This window comes from Hipposideros armiger, unplaced genomic scaffold (assembly GCF_001890085.2).
Source record: "Hipposideros armiger isolate ML-2016 unplaced genomic scaffold, ASM189008v1 scaffold_367, whole genome shotgun sequence".
Lineage (NCBI taxonomy): Eukaryota > Metazoa > Chordata > Mammalia > Chiroptera > Hipposideridae > Hipposideros > Hipposideros armiger.
In genome coordinates, this window is record NW_017731717.1 from 619,387 (window position 1) to 639,523 (window position 20,137).

The 20,137-nt window shown below is 41.8% G+C and overlaps 1 protein-coding gene across 8 annotated transcripts in view; it reads right to left on the reverse strand.

Moving 5' to 3' along the window:
* TPD52L1 (TPD52 like 1) overlaps positions 1 to 18,115 on the reverse strand; it is a 70,743-nt gene extending 52,628 nt beyond the window's left edge. For 3 of the 8 annotated variants that reach the window (XM_019662143.1, XM_019662142.1, XM_019662146.1), the window contains exons 1-2: positions 17,904 to 18,115; positions 360 to 459 (exon numbers count right to left, since the gene is read on the reverse strand). In XM_019662143.1, the coding sequence (XP_019517688.1) occupies positions 360 to 420 (61 nt within the window). In that variant the 5' untranslated portion in view covers positions 421 to 459; positions 17,904 to 18,115. The remainder of the gene's footprint in view (positions 1 to 359; positions 460 to 17,903) is intronic. The other 5 variants (XM_019662145.1, XM_019662147.1, XM_019662148.1 and 2 more) reach the window with 3 other exon arrangements.
* Between the last annotated feature and the right edge of the window lie 2,022 nt (positions 18,116 to 20,137).

Sequence of the window (20,137 nt, forward strand, 5' to 3'; positions counted from 1 at the left end):
TTCTCTCTATCCTGACTCCCTATACTGCCCTGTGGGTAGAGAATTCTAGTAAGGGAAAGAAAATGGAAAGGTGCATGTTAGGAGTACCTAGAATCTGACTTTCTACATCTCAGCCTGCTCCTTTTGTGAGGTGTTCTGTCTACTGTAAGTTATAGTCACTCTTGCTTTTACTTTACATTCTTTTCTTCTGTGATGCTTATTAAATAACTTGAAAAAAAAGAAAAAAGGCTCAGTTTATTTGAAATGCTCATGTAGTAAGGAAATAAAACCAAGTTCCTACAATATCAGATTTGGAACGACTTCAGAGTTACAAGGACAATAACAATAAGGTTGGTGAAAACCATCTTATGGAAAAGTACCCAGGCGAGATGGTGCCAGTCCTCCTCCTCTGCTCTTTCCCCATGTGACGAAGGATCTCATGTCAACACCCACCACATCAAAGGCGTCAATGTTTAATCACTAGGAAGAAAATAAGTTAGGTTTAAATAGAGTTAATGGCCGGATATGACAGCCTTTCTTTCCTATTGAATATCTAAAAATGTATATATATATATATATATATATATATATATATATATATATATATATACATTTTCTGTCTTTGTTTTGAAATTCTTTGCTCCCAAATCTAGTTAGATATTAAATACATCATTTTCCTCTGTGGTCAAAGTATGAGTCAGGTTTTCAAACGCTTCCACTTTAAATGGCTGCACAGAAGCCACCTATGTGCTTCTGACCCACACACTCTGGAACGCAGTGTACTGGTCCTAGGAGAATTAACTTAGTGGTTTGCCCAATTGGGGATACTAAGTATAGAAGAATATACTTCATTGTTATTTCGTTTGGTAGGGGAATTATTCTCTTTCCAACTGGAACACACAATTTTAAAGTCTAAGTGGGAAAGATAGTCCAAGAATACTCAGAGCAGAGGTGACATCAACAGAGATGTCTTCTATTTATACCAAGATGACCAGCCTTCTCATGACAGTCACAACTGTTAGAGAAAAATCATAACCTGAGGCATCAACCACAGCAGAAAAAAAAAAAAAAAAGTATGTGCCCCCCATTCGAGCTCATTCTCTAAAAGTGTCACAGTGCTTTGCCTAAGACAACTACCTGAAAGACCCTGCTCACATGGGCTAAAGAAAACAAAACGTGCCTCGGTCTGGGTTTGACCTCCCTGAGTAACTGCCTTGCCAGCCCAGTGGAAATCTTCTGACCATGGGAATGCCATGCACGCCGTTTCAACAGAAGCCCTCTGATGCAGGGTTGTTGTTTTTTTCAAACTGCAGGTCACTACCCTATTTAGTGGATCAGTAAGTCCATTTAATGGGCTGTAACCAGTATTTTTAAAATGAAATAAAATTAAGTAGGCTAGAATAGAGTAGAAATGATTAGGAGTACACATAGTAAGGGAAGGTACTGTTTCATGAAATTTTGCTTCAGTTATAGTCGTTATTTTACATATATAAACGGGATGAGGCCATTTTTAGCTATACTCAGAGCACAGGTGTGGGAGGAAGAATCAGTATCATGTGAAGAAGATAAACCCACTGAAGCATAAAAACGGACCCAACAGGTGGCAGGATGGCTCAGCTGGTGAAAGCAAGTGCTCCTAACAACAAGGTTGCCTGTTCGAGATGGTGGACTACGCCCGCCCGCAACTAAAGACTGAACTCAGCACCTTGAGCTGATTTGCCGCCCAGATGGTTCAGTGGATAGAGCCGCGCTCTTAACAAGACTGCCGGTTCAACTCCCACATGGGATGATGGCTACGCCTACCCACAACTAACTGAACACAGTACCTTGAGCTGAGCAGCATGATTGGACTTGGAGCTGAGCTAGCTGCACCCTCCAAAACTAAGATTGAAGGACAACAACTTGGCTGTTTCCTTTCCTCAATTCCCCAACACTGTTCCCCTGCCCCAATTCCCCAATAAAATCTTTTAAAAACAAAAAACAAACACGAGAACCAAAACAGAGCTAAGGCATTGTTTCTTTCCTCTTGGATTTCACTGTCTCTTGGAGAGCTAAAATTGATCAGGAAAGTGACTGGGAAAGTTGTGTCCAAACTGAGGGACAAAACCATGAGGGGCACCTGGAATTCAGTCAGCTACGTCTGTTAAGATTGAGTGGTCTGAAGAATATAAGGACTTCAGGGTTATATCAAAGATCTTCACAGTTGGCTGGAAAGTATGCTTACGCTTTGTAAGAGCCAAACAAATACAAAACCCAATCCAGTGGTGCATGTGTATGTTAGCAGGGGGGGCGGGGGGGGGAGGGCAGGTGTAGGTTTCCCTTTAGCAATCACCACAGAGTGGAGGACACAGCAATTTAAGTTCAAAGCATTCACCACAATTACCAGTCACCAGTGCAAACCTCAGGCAAGTGCAGCCTCAAGCGTGCTCAGAAAGTGCTCTGCTGGAAAGGGAGCTCAGCTAACTGGTCGAGTCTGTGCAGAGCAAGTACCAAGGCCACAGCGACATAGAGTCCTCTACGACCACACCACCCACCCCCACATTTCACAACCCCCTTTCAGCAATTTGCTGTTTTCCTTAGCAACATCAAGTATCCTAAGTCTTTAATTCATTTATGTTGTTTGCTATTTGCCTCTTCCCGAGAATATGAACTTCCTGAAGGGCAGAAATTTTCATTTTGACTGCTTGTTTTTTTTCTGGAGCCTAGAACAGTGTCTGGCACATAGCTATTTTAGATCATTATTGAATGAAGTGATGAATGAAGAAATGAATAAAACCAAAACCACAGAACTAGTATTTTTTGTGGGAAGGCATCTGAGTAGTTGGCATTTTATATTATGTTTGAGAGAATTGGGTCTATTGAGAGACTATCAGACTTGTATGTTTAGTCAGGTAATTGCCTATTGGTATTAGAATTAGATTTTTACAAAGAGAATACATGTTTAAATTACACAGTCATTTCTTGGCAGCTTACTTAAAAATGAGGTTATACTGCTTCATTAGTATAAGGCTAATGATGACTCAAATATCATGTTACAGAATCCATCTTGAGTTCTATGGAACTGAAAGAAAGAATACCCACATAATTTGATATTTCTGTAAAAGATTTCCTCTGCCCTAAATTCCGAACAAAGCTAAGAATGCTGTGCATTGAAAGGTCAGTGAAAATTGGAGATGTGTGGATTCATATTCATCAATATTTCAAACCCCAGCCGGCTATCAGTAAGGACCTGGGGGAGGTGGTACATGAAGGGAAGGAAATACGGATTTTTCAAGTTTAGTTCAATACCTACGTGTAGCAAGCAGAATGTTTTTAAGCAACACAAAAATATGGACATATTTTCTCCTAAATCTCTACTATAAACTAATCAGAGCAGGCCACATGTGTGTGACAGAAGAAAATGCCACCAAATTATTATAGCTTCAATTTCTATAAATAAGACTTTCATCTGTCCAGTTAAAATAATTTGAGCAGGTGTTGCCGACCCACAGTTTTCAGCTGCACTGCAAACCAGCTATCCAAGCAAACCGTTCCCCTCGACAGCAGGGGACTGCAGCTCTCTTCTCACCCCTCCTCTGCCATGTTGGAACCTCCATACCTGGGCCGCCAGAAAACATGGGCACCCAAAGCACCCGGTTCATTTGCACATCTCACACTAATAAGCTAAGTATTTGTTCAATATTTGCTTAATGGAGACTGGGAAAGACAGAATACCCACTTATTTGTTTATAAAATATACACCAAGTATCCAGTGACTTCTTTTAAGCTGTCCCACAACAAAACTATTCTCATAAAAAATCTGAATAAGCAGTGCAGAATTTACCAGAGATACCCCAGGGGAAACTAGGAGATGGTTTATAACATTTCCTGGGAAAACATCTCTTCTAAGTTTCTCTCCTCAGCCTCCAGGCATCTCACTCTCTCTCCCACTTTATTCCTTTTTTGTTCCTCCAGGATTCAGGCTCTGTGGGCCCTTTCCTTCCTGCTTCCCATCCTTTTCCATTACCCTCTCCACATCCCCCTCACTCTCCTTGTCTTAAGAGCAACTTAGTTTCTATCTTTATGTTGACATACCCCAATACCTAAGCTTAATGTCATCTTCAGGATTTCCACATTGGGAATGACATTTAATGACAGTAGAGGGGTGCTGGGAGCTCTATCACTCTAGCACTTCTTTAATTTGGGGAGCTTTTATGAGAAGCTGTAATAAAATTCTTTTAAAAGCTATTCATTTCTTATAAAAGTTGAAATGTGCATCCCCCATTACACCTTGCTAGGGTCATATATGACGTTATCTACTCAATACTACTAGTTCATTCATTCACCATTTTCCCCACAAGTAGTTATGGAGTGCTTTCCATGAACCAGTCATTTCTAGACACTGGGGATATGGCAATAAAGGAAAAAAGTCACAGTCCCTGCCCTCAAGGAGATTAAATGCTCATTGGGAGAAAAAGAAAACAAATAATTATGCGTAATAGAAAATAATGTAGTGCTATGAAGAAAAATAAAGCAGAGTACAGAGGATAGACAGTGATGGGGTCACATATATATCTAATTGTGTATATACATATTTTACATTTATACATACTAAAAGTTTTTATTTATGTCTTCATGTCTTATTTTTTAAACAGGTAAAATAGCAAGAGCAGAAATCTACATTTGCCATTGGAAGGTTTCCAGAATACTCAGAAATCTCAAGCATGCTGCTAAGCAACTGACGCCAGGATCTTCAAAGTCCTGCCATCCAGAACACACGCCTTTCTCCATTGGCTTTGCATTCCTTCAGCAAGGCCGCACTGCAATAACCTACAGCCCAGCCACAAGAGGCCAGAATTAAGATCTGCTAGCTGAAAGGATAATCACTGCTGGCATTTCCTCCAATGATTTATTACATTATTATGAGAGAAGCAATGAAAACATAAGCAAAATATTTAACCTGTGTCATTCTCAGAATGTGTCCAAACAATGAACATTGCTTTGCATGCCTGCTATGCATATGTTTAAGTTTTCACCCAAGTTAATGAAGATGGACCAAAAGAGAACCATTTAAAATATTTATCATCTTGTTCGCAAAATTTCAGTGTGTTTTGGTAGGGAAAATTTATGCTTCAAAAAAAACTTTGCATGTGGGCCAGATATCCAAGTTCTATCAACTTATATATTTATTTCTATCTTCAACCTACTCATCTTTCCTTAGCTCTAGAAAGCTATTTTTAACAGTGTGGTAGGTGGTGTTCAAAATCCAACGAATTTTCTGATGAACGAATGCATTAGCTTGACACCTAACTGCTACAACAAAAATAGGGAGGAAAAGTTCACAAATAAAGGGTTTTGGTTCATTCACCCCTGTTTCCCTAATACCCACCCACTGCAGAGGTCAGCACAAGGAGTGCTCAATCCATAGCTCATGAGAAATTAATAAATGAATCTTATCTTCTCATTTAATTGTCATAATAGTACCTAAGCATTGTCATAAGCATTTTACTCAATTGTCACAAGACCCATGGGGCGGCCACCACTTTCACCATTTTGGAGATGAGCAAAGTGAGACTTAGGTAAGTTAAAGATCACATAGCTAAGAAGTGACTGAACTGGGACATGAATCAAAATCTTTGTGACAACATCCATACTCATCACCACTAGGCTAGAGTCCCTTTATATGACCGAACCTTTATTCCTTCTGACTTTTCCCCACATAACCACAGTCAACTCCTCAGCCCAGAGAAATAGCTTATGTGGGTATATAGTCATTTTCTACATGAGAAATACCAACATCCAGAATAAAATTTTAGGAATTACATTACAAAATGGAAATATCTAATTGGCTATAAGCTTTCCACATAGGAAATGGAATCAAACATAGTTTAGCAACACGTGTTGAAAGACTTTGAATGAGCCTCTTAAGAATGAGCTGGTCAGGACCCAAGGGCACCTGATCCAACCCTCTCAGGTAAGAGATGAGCAAACAGAGGACCCAAGAGGTGAGTGACAGAGTAGTGACAAAGATGAAATCCGAGCGCAGGCCTCTGCGCTCCCAGGCTAGTGCCCTCTCTGCATCAGGTTGCCTCCCAAAAGGGTTTGATCAAAAGACAAATAACCGAAACAACAGGAAGTAAATAACAACCCAGAGAAAAATCTAGGTTTATGTAGGGGAAGACAACCAGGGAACTCTATAAATGGTTCCTTGGACCCCATGTCTGACTCAAGTGGAAAGTCCTTTGGCTCAAATGACTGGGCCAGTGCAGCCTCGTAATTAGGGAAGAGGGTAGGGAGGCGCACAGCCTAACGGGGAAGAAGTTGGACTCTTTCTTCCCCCTGTGAGCATGTACTCACATCTATACAGACACACACAGCAGCCAGGCTGCACAGGAAAAGAAGAGAACTGCTGATAGAAAATCAGAGCACTAGTTAATGGTGATATTGGCAGATAGATGCTGGTTTTGCACGAACAGCAAACCCAGGGTTAATTTATTCTTCTTTATGGGGGAAAACATAGGGCTAGAACCCATTTTCTACAGAACCCATTTATTTAACTATTCTGCTTCAATGATTTCCTTCACATTTATTTTTACCCTTCACAAAATTATCTGATACTGAAAAAAGACAGTAGGAAGAGCCTGTTATTTCAGTAAAGCATTAACAAAGAACCAGTAGGCTTTCAGGAAGACTGAAGCTTACTTCATGAACTTAATAAATATTGATCGAACCCTTCCAATGTATCGAGCTCTATGTGTTGGAGATTAAGCAGTGACCAACGCAGTAACATATCTTGGCCTCGTGGAACTGAACATTTAGGAGGGGCGGGAAGAGACAATGAACAAAATAAGTCAGGTAAAATACACAGCATGTGAGAGGGGAATAGCTGCTAAAAAGAAAGACAAGAAACAGGGAAGAGAAATAGTAAGTGTCTCTGCATGTGTGGCGAGGGGGCGGAGTGAACTTTATACAGAGAGGCCACACGAGCATCATTAACATTGCAGGGCCCAAGGCAAGAGCACAGCCCTCGCTCCATTCCCACACCGCCTCTGCGTGGTGTTTGTTATCAGCTGCTGCATCACAAATTACCGCAGACTTAGCAGCTTAAAACACATTTATTATCTCAGAGTTTCTGTGGGTCAGAAACCGCTTTGCTGGGTCCTATCTCAGGGTCCCGTAAAGCTGCAGTTAAGGTGTCAGCCGGGCTGCATTCTCACCTACAGGGCTAACTCAGGAAGAATCTGCTTCAAGGCTCACTCAGGTTGGTGGCAGAATTCATTTCCTGACAGCTATAGAACTGAGGGCTCCAGGTTTTTGCTGCCTTCCTCAGGTCCTAGAAAACATCATAGTTTCTAGAAGCTGCCCACAGTTCCTTGCCACGTGGGATTCTCTAACATGGCTGCTTACTTTGTCAACCCACAGGGAGTCTGGGCTCCAGTCTCGGTAAAACAAAGTTTTATAAACATAACGTAATCAAGGGAGTAACTTCCCATCCTGTCTGTCATATTCTGTTAGAAGCAAGTCACAGGTCCTGCCTGAAATCTAGGGGGAGGGATTATCCAAAGATGTGAATAAGTCAGAAGTCAGAAATCACAGGGTCACCTCAGGGTTTGTCCACCACAAGCACCAATAGGGGCGTCATGCATATGCATGTGGACAATGTAGTCCAGTGAGTTAACACCAGCACCCTCAACGATGAGTGTACATCAGAATCACCTGTGTATGTTAAAACACAGATGGCCCACCCTCAAAGTTTCGGATTCAGAAGGTCTAAGGTGTGGCTTAAGAATTTGCAGAGAAAACCAGTTCTCATGAAGCTGATGGTGCTGGTCAAGGGATTACACTTTGAGAACCAGTACTCTGGCCTGGATGTCTGAGCTCATCCACCCCACTGTCACCCCCACCCATATCTCTCTGTTTCTTGGGATTAGGAATGACATGCTGGCAGCATGGTCTACCCCCTGGAAGGCACATGCAAGCCTGGTGACACACTGAGGGCTGTTTGGGCAGGGAATTCTGGAGTCCCAGGTATCCAGGGAATGGTCTAGAGGAGCAGGCAGAGGTTCTAGGTGGTCCTATAGACACTTAATTTGGACAAGGCTCAGACAGAAGGCTAAAATGGGGTTTTCTAAAGTCAATAGCTCAGGACAGGTGGCAAGAATACTGAAGGGTCAGATTTTACCCTACTTGCAAGCAGACAAATTAGGCTGCCAGTTTCATGGATGCTGGCTGAAGACACAGACTCCTGGGTCACAGAAAATAGCCAACTACTCCCAGCAATAGCAGCAGCAATAATAACAGCATTGCACCAGTTCCCTGAGCCCTAACTCCAAAAAGGTGATGTGATGAAAGTCAGGTGTTTACACAGTGGGGTGTATTTCAGGAGACTATAGGGGCTGCTAGCAAATCTGCCCCCAATATCTGATCCAGAGGGAGACCTTATCTTTATTATCCTGAACAGTAAATCAATCTGCCTCTAAGGGAGACAGTCTCTATCTTCCCAGGCTGCCGTTTAAGCAAAACATCCTTAAAAGATAGTCTAGAGAACAGACAACAGGATGGTGGTTACCAGCGGAAGGAGGGTGCGGGGAGGATGAAGAGAATAAAGGTAGTCAAATGTCTCATGACAGGATGAAACCAGACTTTGGGTGGTGATCACACAATGGAATATACAGATGATGTATTATAAAATTGTACACCTGAAACTTCTATAATCTTATTAACCAATGTTAACCCCCCCCCCCAAACTTAATTAGAAAAGAAAAAAAGATAGTCTAGAACAGGGGTCAGCAAAGTGCGGCTCACGAGCCACATGCGGCTCTTTGGGTGCGTACATGTGGCTCTGAAGTAAAACTGAAAATGAAAATAAAACTATCACAGCTTCATTTATAAAATTTTTTTAAAGGATATTAGTCACCTAATGGTGATTTATTTGTTTTATGGCTCTCGGATAATTTTTAAATTGTTGTGAGGGACAGGATTGACTCTTCCGTCTCAAAAGTTTGCTGACCCCTGGTCTAGAGAAAACTAGCTGTTCATGCCTTTGCTCAGAAGTGCAGAACCTTGTGCGACCTGTGGAGAGTTGTCTCCTGACAACAGGGGTGCAGTGGCCAGGTCTAAAGGTAACACTGGCCAGCAACGAGGAAATGGACGAGGATAAGGATGCCGGCTAGGAAGTATCTGAGGAAGGGCTTCTGAGGCAAAGAGGTCAGTAAATTGAAAGCCTATGAGGAGGCAGCACAACAAATAAACAGGGAGCAGATCAGGTGATGAGCTTAGAGAAATGCTGGGCGAGGGAGGGGAACAGGTAACATAGCTCCCTTGTAGCCATGGTAAGAACTTCGCCCTTTGTTCTGAATGAAAGGAGGAGTTACTGCAGTTTTGAGGGGAGGAGTGGCATGATACTACGAGTTCGGAGAGGATCACTCACTCTGATTACTATGTTGGGAACAGACTGAAGGTAGATCAGGGAAGAAGCAGGGAGACCAGTTAGGAACCTCCATCAGAAACCCAGTGAGAAATGGTGGTGGTCTGGACAAAGGCAGTATCAGCAGAGGTGTTGGGAAGTTGTTCAACTCTAGATATATTTTGAAGGTAGAGCTGGCATGACAGACTGGGGTAAGATAATGGGGGAAAAAAACCCAAAACAAAACAAGAAAAACCTCTCGGTGGACAGGTTTTGGGCTTCCGCATCTGAAATGGAGTTGCCATTAACTGAAATGGGGATAACTTTGGGAGAACTAGGGATATTTTGGTGGAAGGAGATCAGGAGGTCAATGTTAGACATACTAAGTTCAAGATGCTTATTAGACATTTATGCAGACATATCAAGTGGGCAATCTGAGTTGAGGGGCCAGGTCCAGGCTGGGAAAATAAATGTGGGAGCTGTTAGTGGATAGATGGAATTCAAAACCACAAGTAATGAGGGGCTCACCAAGGCAATGAGGGCAGATAGGAGTGTAAGATAGGAGGCTGAGGCAGAGCTTGTGAAAAAGGAAGAAAAAAAGTTTGGTGACCTGAAAACCAAGTGAACAAAGTGCTTCAGGTAGGAGATAATGAGCAATTGTGCTAAGTGATGCTGATAGGTCAATTAAGATGAGGACTGAGAATTGACCACTGTTTTTTGTTTGTTTGTTTGTTTGTTTTTTAAAGAGGGCTAATGTTCGTTTTCTTCAAATCAAATGGAACCCAAATTCAAAGCTATTACACGAGAGCATGTTTCCACTATATATAACCACCATATATAATAGGTCCATATATAGTAGAAGAAAGGATAAAAATAGACAAAATTCTAAGGACAGAGGCCAGCTCTGCAGAGGCAGGCATAGGGCATCATTGGAGAGAAGAGGGCTAGACCATATTTCAAAAGATTTCTGCACGTGTATTCTTATTTATGCACATTCTCGAAACTGTCACAGTGAAAAAAAGCAAGTCGTAATCCTCAGAATATGGTTGCTTCTTTCAGGGACAGTATCACTGACAGCAGGTTATGGGAACCTGGTGGAGCATCTGCTAAGAGCTTTCCAATCATTTGAAATAAACTTGGCAGGAAGCATGGATATCTTGAAATTTCCAGTTGGAGCCCTGGGCTATCTAAAGAGGAATAACAATGGGCCAAAGTCTCCACTTTTTCTTGGCCTGTCCTAACTCCAAGTAGGGGAAACCATCTTCCCATGATGTCTGCGTGTAGAAATGAGTCTATTTTAACAGCCAAAATGTTGGAAAATATTTCTTAACAATTTTCTTTTCAGCTCTCATTATTGTTCCTCTCAGCTCTTTCATAGGTGGCGTGGAAAAATCAGTGAAAAAAATAAATCCAACAACCAGAGAGTCTGCAATTGAGGGGCCTGAAGAGACACCCTCCCACCCTGTCATCCCAAGTTGTCTTTTCCTTTTGAATGAATCAGCTCTATTTCCAGGAGCCTTGACAAGGGCTCTTGCTATTGACTTGCAAAAGACATTTCTAATTATAAGAAAATTGCATTTTGCAGGTTCCAAGGGATTGGAGGATTCTATAGTTTAGATACACATCAGGGAACATGTAATCTGTGTAAGGTACAAATAACCTTTTGTAAGGTAAGTTTGGCGACGAGGTGTGACATATCCACACATTTTCAGTGTATGACACATTATCTGGCTATAGCACAAAAAGCAAAGATTTTTGTCTTTTGAAAAAAAAGCAATATGTTGGTGGTGAAGGGGCATTCTTGGAAATTCTTGGTTTTACTCTTGGAATTTCACTTCCTCTGTGTCAAAAGGCAACTTATAAGCCACTCACACTGTGGAGAAACTATTTAAAATTCATCTTTCCTTGAAGGCCCAAAGCTTTCCTTTTAGCCAACTTGAATTCATAAAAATGTTCTGCTGCCTTCCCTGGTGTAATCACGATGATTCTTAATTTCATGCATATATTTTAAATAAATTACACTTGGTTTATTAAATGTTCAATGAAAAATAGAATGACAAGCTTAAAAATCCACAGTATAAGGTCTTTCTTTATGTGTTCTTAACTGTAGCCAATTCAGTAAATTTTAAGATATGGCTTCCAAACGTGGCTGGGGACATTCTAGAACCGCGGGAATGGTGGACATCTGGATACATGTAGAGTGAACCAGGCTGATGACTGAGGCTGACGCCCTCTTTTCTTCATTTGCCACTTTAGACCACAAAAATTTAACACAGAGATTGCTAATTTAACAGTGTCTGTACAAATCCTCTCACTATTCACTTTTTCCACTTGGTACCTTTTTAAAGTAGGTATTGAGCTAATATGCTTGGGAGATTGTTAAGTAAAAAACAAACAAACAAACAAAACAAAACATATTCATGTAAACAAGTAATTATAACAGTCATGAGACTATAAAAATCTTTTTTGGGTACTTATTGAGATTACCAGTTCTTTCAGCTGGCACCACAGACCCTACCTTCTGGAAACACGCACGCCTATCCTATGCATTTTATTTATTTTAAAGTCCTGAGATTTCTGGGTACAGATACATGCCAAGTAGAATAATATTTGAAGCATTCCACACTTGAACAGTTTTTCTTTATAGTGTGATAAAATTCTATACTGGTTTTAAGAATCACATGTTATGTGACTTTTACAGAATTCTTCATCTCAAAACCAGAACTGAAAAAGTAAGCTGTAGATACATGAAGTCCCTGCCCCCACCAACCTGGCGTATTAGGGGGCTTGCTCTTGCAGACCTCAGGTAGTCTGGGTCGTGTTCATAGTCCCAGACCTAGACCCTGCCCACATATGGGATGAACAGTGCAATTAATTTCTGCCCTTTTAAAACCCCCTTGACCATACAAAATGTAAAGCAAAATCTATTATTTGCAACTTTATACACTGACTGCTAGACACACCAATTTAGGGAGATGGTAGAGAATTGAAATTAAAATCCCAAGGTATGGAGTCAAACTCCCTGATTCCAAATCCAGGGTCTAACACATCCAAGCTGTATGAGTTGGAGAAAGTTGTATAACTGCGCTGTCATTCAGTTTCCTCATCTTTAAAATGAAAACCACATTACCTTCCTTATGACGTGGTTGTATTAAATAACATGATTTTCTTTCAAATGCATAGTAGGGTATCTGGCATTTAAAAAAAAAACCATGAACATATTATTGTTATTATCACCCTCAATGTGAATTTGTTCTAAATAGCACGTTAGTGCTCTAAAAATGCCATTGGATGGAAACACGTCATTTCATCAGTTCCATTTGCCATTACCCCCAGGGATGACTCTTCTTTGTTACCTTCCCTGGAACAATGACCCATGTCAAATTCATCTTTGTTTCCCGTTGTCATATGTTGCCCTGCGCACACTGAGGGACAGTGTAGTGTAGTGGTGGGGCTCATGCTCGGGACTCGGATAGGCCTGGGGTTGAATCCTGCCTTTCTTACTTAATTCTGACTTCCTGTTTCCCTGTCTATAAAATGTCTTCACAGTAATGGCATCTATCCCATGGTGTTATTATAAGGATTCAATAAGATAATGCATGTAAAGTTCTTGGCATATGCTGCTAAAATCAACAGCAGATGTTTATATAGTACTTACCATGTACTGGGCACTGTTTTAAGAACTTTGATTGTATTAACTCACGGATTCAATGGAATTGTAATAGATAAGCATGATATCGGGGGTGGGAGGGCAGTGGATGGGGGGAGGGGGGTTGTTACTTTGTGAGGGTGAAAAGGNTTGTTATATAATGTGATTTTCAAAAACTCAATCTGATCGGTTAAAAAAGGAAAACACTGGGATTCAATGGAATTGTAATAGATAAGCATGATATGGGGGTTGGAGGGCAGTGGATGGGGGGAGGGGGGTTGTTACTTTGTGAGGGTGAAAAGGGTAACTATTGCATTGTTCTGTACACCTGAAACTAACAATAAAAAAATAAAATAAATAAAAAAAAATCCTTATTACAATGCTATGATCTGGGACTATCATTATTCTTACCTTACATATGGAAAAACCAAGGCCTCGAGAGATCAAGTAACTTGTTCAGGGTCATATTAATGGTGACAATGGCAGGCTTAAAATCCAGGCAGTTTGCCTTGATTGTGGAATCTCAAGCACTACCTTCTGCCATCTCTCAATATTCAGGACTTGTCAAACATTTGCTTTTACTACAGTCATCAATAAATATTTGTTGAAATATTTAATGAATCAATATTTGTGGAAGTACTTATTTATTATTTATTGTAGCTCACTAAATCCCAAATCTTAACATAGGCCACAAAAATAGGCTTTCTTGTTGCTAAGTTTTTTGAAGCAAGTTCTCAGATTCTGCCTATCAAGAGTATCAAGAAAACAAGGTGTATTTAGGGAAGGCAATTCAAAGTAGGTTCCCATATACTATAATATCTATAATTTGTATGATTATTTTTTTAAGAGTTTTAAGTACAAAAATAGTATATGATTTATTGCAAATGATTGACTTCATCTTATGTATACATCACTCCCTACTTTAAAACTTTTATTTAGAAGGAAAATAAAACAATAAGAGGTACCTCTGAAGTAAGAATGTTTTTACTGATATTTTTAAAAATCATAAATCAAAATGTATAACACCTAGCTTCCATTGTTTGAGGTTTATGATTTTATTGCCTGAAATTTGCAATATTTTTTTTTCCTTTGGGAAATCTGATCCCTACAATATTAAGAAACATGGCCTGTTGCTATTTGGCAGAGGGAGGAGGAATTATTTTACTGTTTTGTAACAAAATAATGTACTTTGTTTACAAAGCAAGAATTTGTTTTCCATGCATTATTGGTGAAAATGATATAATTGTATTAATTTTTCTAGCACTTCATTCCTTGTTTCATTTTCTGTTCCTATTCGTGTTTACTTTCTTCTATTTCTAATTTACCTTATCTTTCTGTGTTCCATGTACCTGTATAAACTGCCCTAAGTTCTTCCTGGAACAAGATGAGGGTAAATAAATGTCCTGTGAGCAAAGTATAATGTCAGGTACATATGAAATTTTCATTTTAGTGCAATTTGCAATCAGGCAGGATTAATCTGGCATTTATTACTTTATGTCATTCATGCACTTCTGAGAGCCCTCCTGAGTAGAATGTCTGAATATGAAAAATAGTTACTGTAGTAGGCTGAATAATGGGTCCCAAGGATCTCAGGTCCTAATCCCTGGAACCCGTAAATGGTACCTTATATGGGAGAAGGATCTTTGTAGATATGACTAAATTAAGGATCTTGAGATGGGAAGGTTATGTTGGATTATCCAGGTGGGCTCTAAATGAAATCACAATTGTTCTTCACAAGTAGAGGCAGAGGGAAATTTGACACAGACAGCAAAGAAGGCAACAGAACCTTGGAGGGGGCAGCTATCGGAGTGGTATAGCCAATGAATGCCACCTACAGCCATCAGAACTGGAAGGGACAAGGAATGGCTTCTTTCTTAAAATGTCCAGAGGAAGTGAAGCCCTGCTGATGTCTTGATTTTAGTCCAGTGATAGTGATTTTGGACTTCTAGCCTCCAGAACTATGAGAATACGTTTCTGTTATTTTAAGCTACCACATTTGTAGTAATTTGTTACAGCAGTCATAGGAAACCCACAGTTATTAATCTGAATATATACAAGGGTTAAGTGGGGAGAAAATGTTCTTTTAAACATTAAAGACACTGGGAAAAACAAAAAGTTATTCCCTAGAAAAGTGAAATATAAAAAGAGTTTAAAAAGATCAGTAACTTTTTATTTTAAAGGACTGCCATATGTTTCAGGAAATGCTACATTACTAACCAAATTCCCTCTCTAATATATCATTATATTAAAGTGAAATGATCCAGTGCCAAGAAAGCACCTGGGAACGAATGCTGGTATCCTGTGGGCTGCAATTCCACACTGTTCTCCAGCCCCTCCTAATTGAATGGCTCTGATCATAATCCCACTTCTGCATTTTCTGTTCCACCAACTTCCCAGAACGTATCCTTGTTTTGCTGGAAGTAATGTTTTCTTTTACAAATTCAAAGAACATATTTGCAGAATTTCATTTGTGGAAAAGTTTCTAGGACCGGCTGCTGCATTTCTTGAACTATATGCGCAAACAATGTCCACAGCATCTGGACGGTCTCCTGGAAAGCACAGGGGACATCTCATCAGCAGCGGCCTACTTAACCTCACTCATCTTTGCTCTCTGCAGACCCAGAAGCAGAAAGATGAGCCATCGCCACTCTAGAGAATTCTAAAATGAATTGGGCTGATGATACAAACATGACATAGGACTCTTAGAATCTCAGAGGCAATTCATTTAGCCAGAAAAATATGCCAAGTGGAAAGATTTTCCCCTTATATTAAATAATGTAATAGAACATTTTGTGAAAAGTTTTATTCTTAAAGAACTTAATATGGCTGCTCCTTAAATGATGAAAACAACTCGTACTCCCCACCTACTCTCCCCACCCAGTCATGGGGGGAAGGGGAAGCGTGTCTCAGAAGTCCTGTGCCTATTTCCTCTGTAATGGCAATGAGAATACTACCTACCTGATGGGGCTGTTGTGAAGAAGAAATGAGTAACAAATATAAAGTCCAAAGAACAGAAACCAGGACACAATAAGCAAACTTCACTACTTGGATTATCGCCTACCAGCCTAAAGTTTTTCAGGCTCTCACTGCGCTTTGTGGCCCTCTTTCCTATCATAAACACAGCTGCAATTTCACATTTGTCAAAAACTATCCAATTAATGTCTTCCTCTATTGTAAATTTCAGGAAGCAGATATCAAGTCTATGCTTGCTTCTCCTAGCACAGTGCTTGGCAAAGGAAAGCACTGCAATGTTTGATAAGTAAATCTCGCAAGTAAAGCAAACCAGTGACACCATGGTTCCAATCTGTGGTTTCGGATGTCTTCAAGGTTCAGATGAACTCTGCCTATCTGCTGTAGTTTTTCTCCAGCTCACCAAATAATAGAAAGACCTGGAAAGCTTTCAAATATACCCATACCCAGGCCCCAGAGATTCTAGTTTGATCGGTCTGGGATTAGCCAGGGCCAGTAACCTCTTCCAATAATTCTAACTTGCAAATCAGGTTGGAAAGCTCCAGTGTTGCTCCCACCTGCTTCAATTCGGAAGGGAGGGAAGTCCTCCAAACCGACCTCCGCTTATGAATTTGACCATCAACAGCTCCACCCCCGCCCCCCAACACACACACACACACACACACACACACACACACACACACACACACTTGTTTGCATTCTTCTTTCTTATTTAGATAATGGAAAAAATAATACTGGAAGCGGCAGCTTTATGGACAGGACCTTGGCCGATAGAACAAACGAGGATAGTTCGCGCTGTTCAGACTACTGTAATCCTGGCAGCAAACCTGTTGGATGGCTCCAGGCCCCTGCACCCGCCAATCCGCTCTCATTCGCGATGCTTCTGCCCCTAGAGGGCGAGCGCATAGGGTCACGAACCTTTTTTTTTTTTAATGGGCTTTTATTTATCTTAAAAGCCATCATAGAATTTCCCAACACTGTTAAAGAAAGGTGGTGACTATTGTTTTAAAGGCTGAAGAAAACTGAACACCTCCTCCCTTCTTGGCGTTGCTCCTAGACCCCAGCCTAGAGTCAGGGTCCGTCTTTCCAGTCTCGCGCTCCACATCCTCCCATCTCTGCTCCTTTCTACAGTCCGTTTCCTACCATCCTAGCACGATTCCATCAGGATTCCCTAACCTTGGTCCGAGTGTGACCCCAGACACGAGGCTGTCCTTTGTGAAACTGTCAAGGGTTCCTCCAGCGGGCGGCCGCGGGAATGGGGAGCTGGGCGGCCGGGCCGTAGTCGGGGGGATGGGGATGGGGGCCGCGCCTGGGGAGGCAGAGAGCGCTCCCCGACCGTGGGAAACCGGGACACACGTGTCGGTCTGCTGCAGATCAGCGTGCGGGTAGTGCGGGTAACGCTCTCATCTGGGAAGGCCGGTCCGCGCGCGGCAAGCCGCTGGCGTAGATGAGAACCCGGTCTCCGCCGAGCCGCCACCTCCGCGCGCGCCGCGCTCGGCTCGGGACTTGGGAGCTGCGGGACGCAAGCCCAGGGCGTGAGGAGTAGAGCTCCCTCACTGCTCCCCCAGGGGACGGGACACAACGCGGATTCCCGCTCCTACACAACAGGTCTTTTAGGCACCAGTGAGGTTATGGAAGTTGGGGAGGAGGGGTCGACTGGCTGGGGAAAGCGGTAGCATTCCCTGGGCGCATTTCCTCCGGAGAAGCCTGAGCATTTCACGGCTCCTTCACTGGCCCCCAGCCCCACAGCAAGCCCTGAGTTTGGGGAGCAGGAATTATCCTGCAGGGGCGGGTTGGAGCAGAGTTGCGGCCGTGTGAAGATGGCACCAGTCCACTCTGTCCGAGAAGTTAGGTGATGCAGAAAAAGCGCCTTAATGCGTTCCCTGGGATTGACCCTCAGGGCGATTGGCGACCACTCACCTTGTGCCTGTGCTTCCATGGTGGCCGGCTTCGGGCTGAGCGCAGCGGGGGCACGCTCGCAGAGAAGCAGACTACGGTGCCAGAACTCAGCGCACAGCTAGCCCAGCCGCTTGCGCCCTCCTCCAGTCGCTGCGTGCAGGGGGTGGGGAGCCAGGGGGCAGCCACCACTGGCCGCTTTGGGTTACCTCCGCCCCTTCCAGTCTACCTGGCTCAGACCACGCTGGGAAGAAACTCATCGCTGGGCGCCACCTGCCGGGAACTCTGTGCAGGAGGGCTTTTACTGCTGGCTCAGGGCGCCCACTCCTGGCTCAGGCCGAGTAAATGCCTGACTGAGCTCAAGTAGGTAGGCCCTGAGTTCTACTGTACCATTGTTTCTGTTTAAAGATACCTTACTTAAGGTAGCTTGTTGACTCACCACCAACTCACCACCAACAGCAATATAACCCACACCCGAATGAAACTTATTAAACTTTTGTAACTTACATGCTTTCTCCCTAAGACACTAGACAGCATTTCAGCACTATGTTTGGGGGCCATTTTAAACAGCAAAATCACCCCCCCACCCCCACCCCCGCCCAAAAGCACACAAATGTTTGATTTGTAGTCTGTGAAAAGGGCTCTTGTTTACAGTCTGAAAGCTGAAACAAGAAGGTAGAACTAAGCCTTGTTCATGTACATCTGCCCCAACTTTTCAGGGCTCTGCCCATGTCTGGGAATGACCATGAAAGTGTTGTATTGCTTTTGGTGTCAAAAATAAATTTTAGCGAGGAAGCAAATTCACAGATATGTAATCTGCAAATAATAAGCATCAACTGAGTATTATTTTCAAATCCAAAACCCATAGGCATGTCTGTAGGTAGATGAAGTAGTCATGTTTTCAGAGAAAAGACTAGAAATTTACAGTTCTGTTCCAAGCCTAGCCTGGCAATGTGACTAGAAAGCGTGGCAGAGCCTAAGAAATATCAGCTCATGTCTCACCTGCTGAGGTCTTTAGCTCAGGCCTTTTTCTTCACATCTACACAATCCTCACCTGTAAAATGAAATGTAGTACTTATTTACATTTGCTCTTGGTTTGCTATTTTTTTCCCCAGTTTTTATTTTCTTTCTTAAAACATGTAGATGGTAAAAGTCTATCAGGGACAAGCGGGAGTCCCATATTGAGTCCCTCATATTTTCTGCCAAAGAACCTTATACAAATTCATAGCTCAAACAAGATTTACTGAATAAACAATTAACTAACTAGTAGGTTGTGTTTTATCCATGCCCAAGTTACTCTCAAAGAATAGACTAATAAACATGAATAGAGTCTTACATTTTTGCCTGAAAGAAGGGACCCTCATGACTTCCTGGCACATGTACAAACATGTCTGTGTTTTTTATGTTGAAGATATCCCTGATTTCTAACCATTGACATTAAAATTGCTCGATAGAACACCAAGCATAATACTTTTTTAATGGCTTTTAGTGATAGTGACATGGGTGCTCCAAAGTGATGAGTCAGAATCAATGATTAAATCACGTTTAGAGTCTGTTCAGTTGTTCTAGTCCCCTCTACCCTGGAAATTGAACACCAGCTCAGGGTTGACTCCCAGCTGTTGACAGGAGCTAAAAATAGTTAATGACTTTCCAGCTTGAGTCATCTAAACTTCATCTAAACTCTGACTCATTTTTCTGATTTATAAAATTTTAAGCTACTACCCCCCAAATGTCTTTTATCATTGTTTATAAAAATAAAACCTTGATATTAATTCGGAAATATTTATAAAATACTCTCTGTGTCAGGGACTGTGCTAGATGCAAAGGATACAAGTAAAGGGTGTGTTCCTTTTTTACCCAGGGAGTTCATGTTCTGGTGAGAAGAGGGATAAACAGATGATCTATAAAGTAGTGCAATACTATATGTGCTGTGCTGGAGGTAAGCCCAGTGTGCGTCTAAGCAATATGGGAGGTCTCCAACTGCTGAAGAGATAAAGGAACATTTCTTTGAAGATGTGTGCCTCAGCTGAGTTTTGAAGGATGAAGGAATTAACCAGGTATGTTGTGTTAGCCCCCAAAGAATGGTTTAGCCAAGGGAGATGCTTGTTATGTTCCGTTTCTTTGTCACTTATGATGGTGAATTTCCTTAACTTCCTTAAAGCTTAGTAAAGCAGCCACCTACACCCTCTTGTTCTTCCTTTTTGTAGCTACTCCACATGGAAAACAATGGGTAGGCGTTTGATTAGTCAATGAAATTC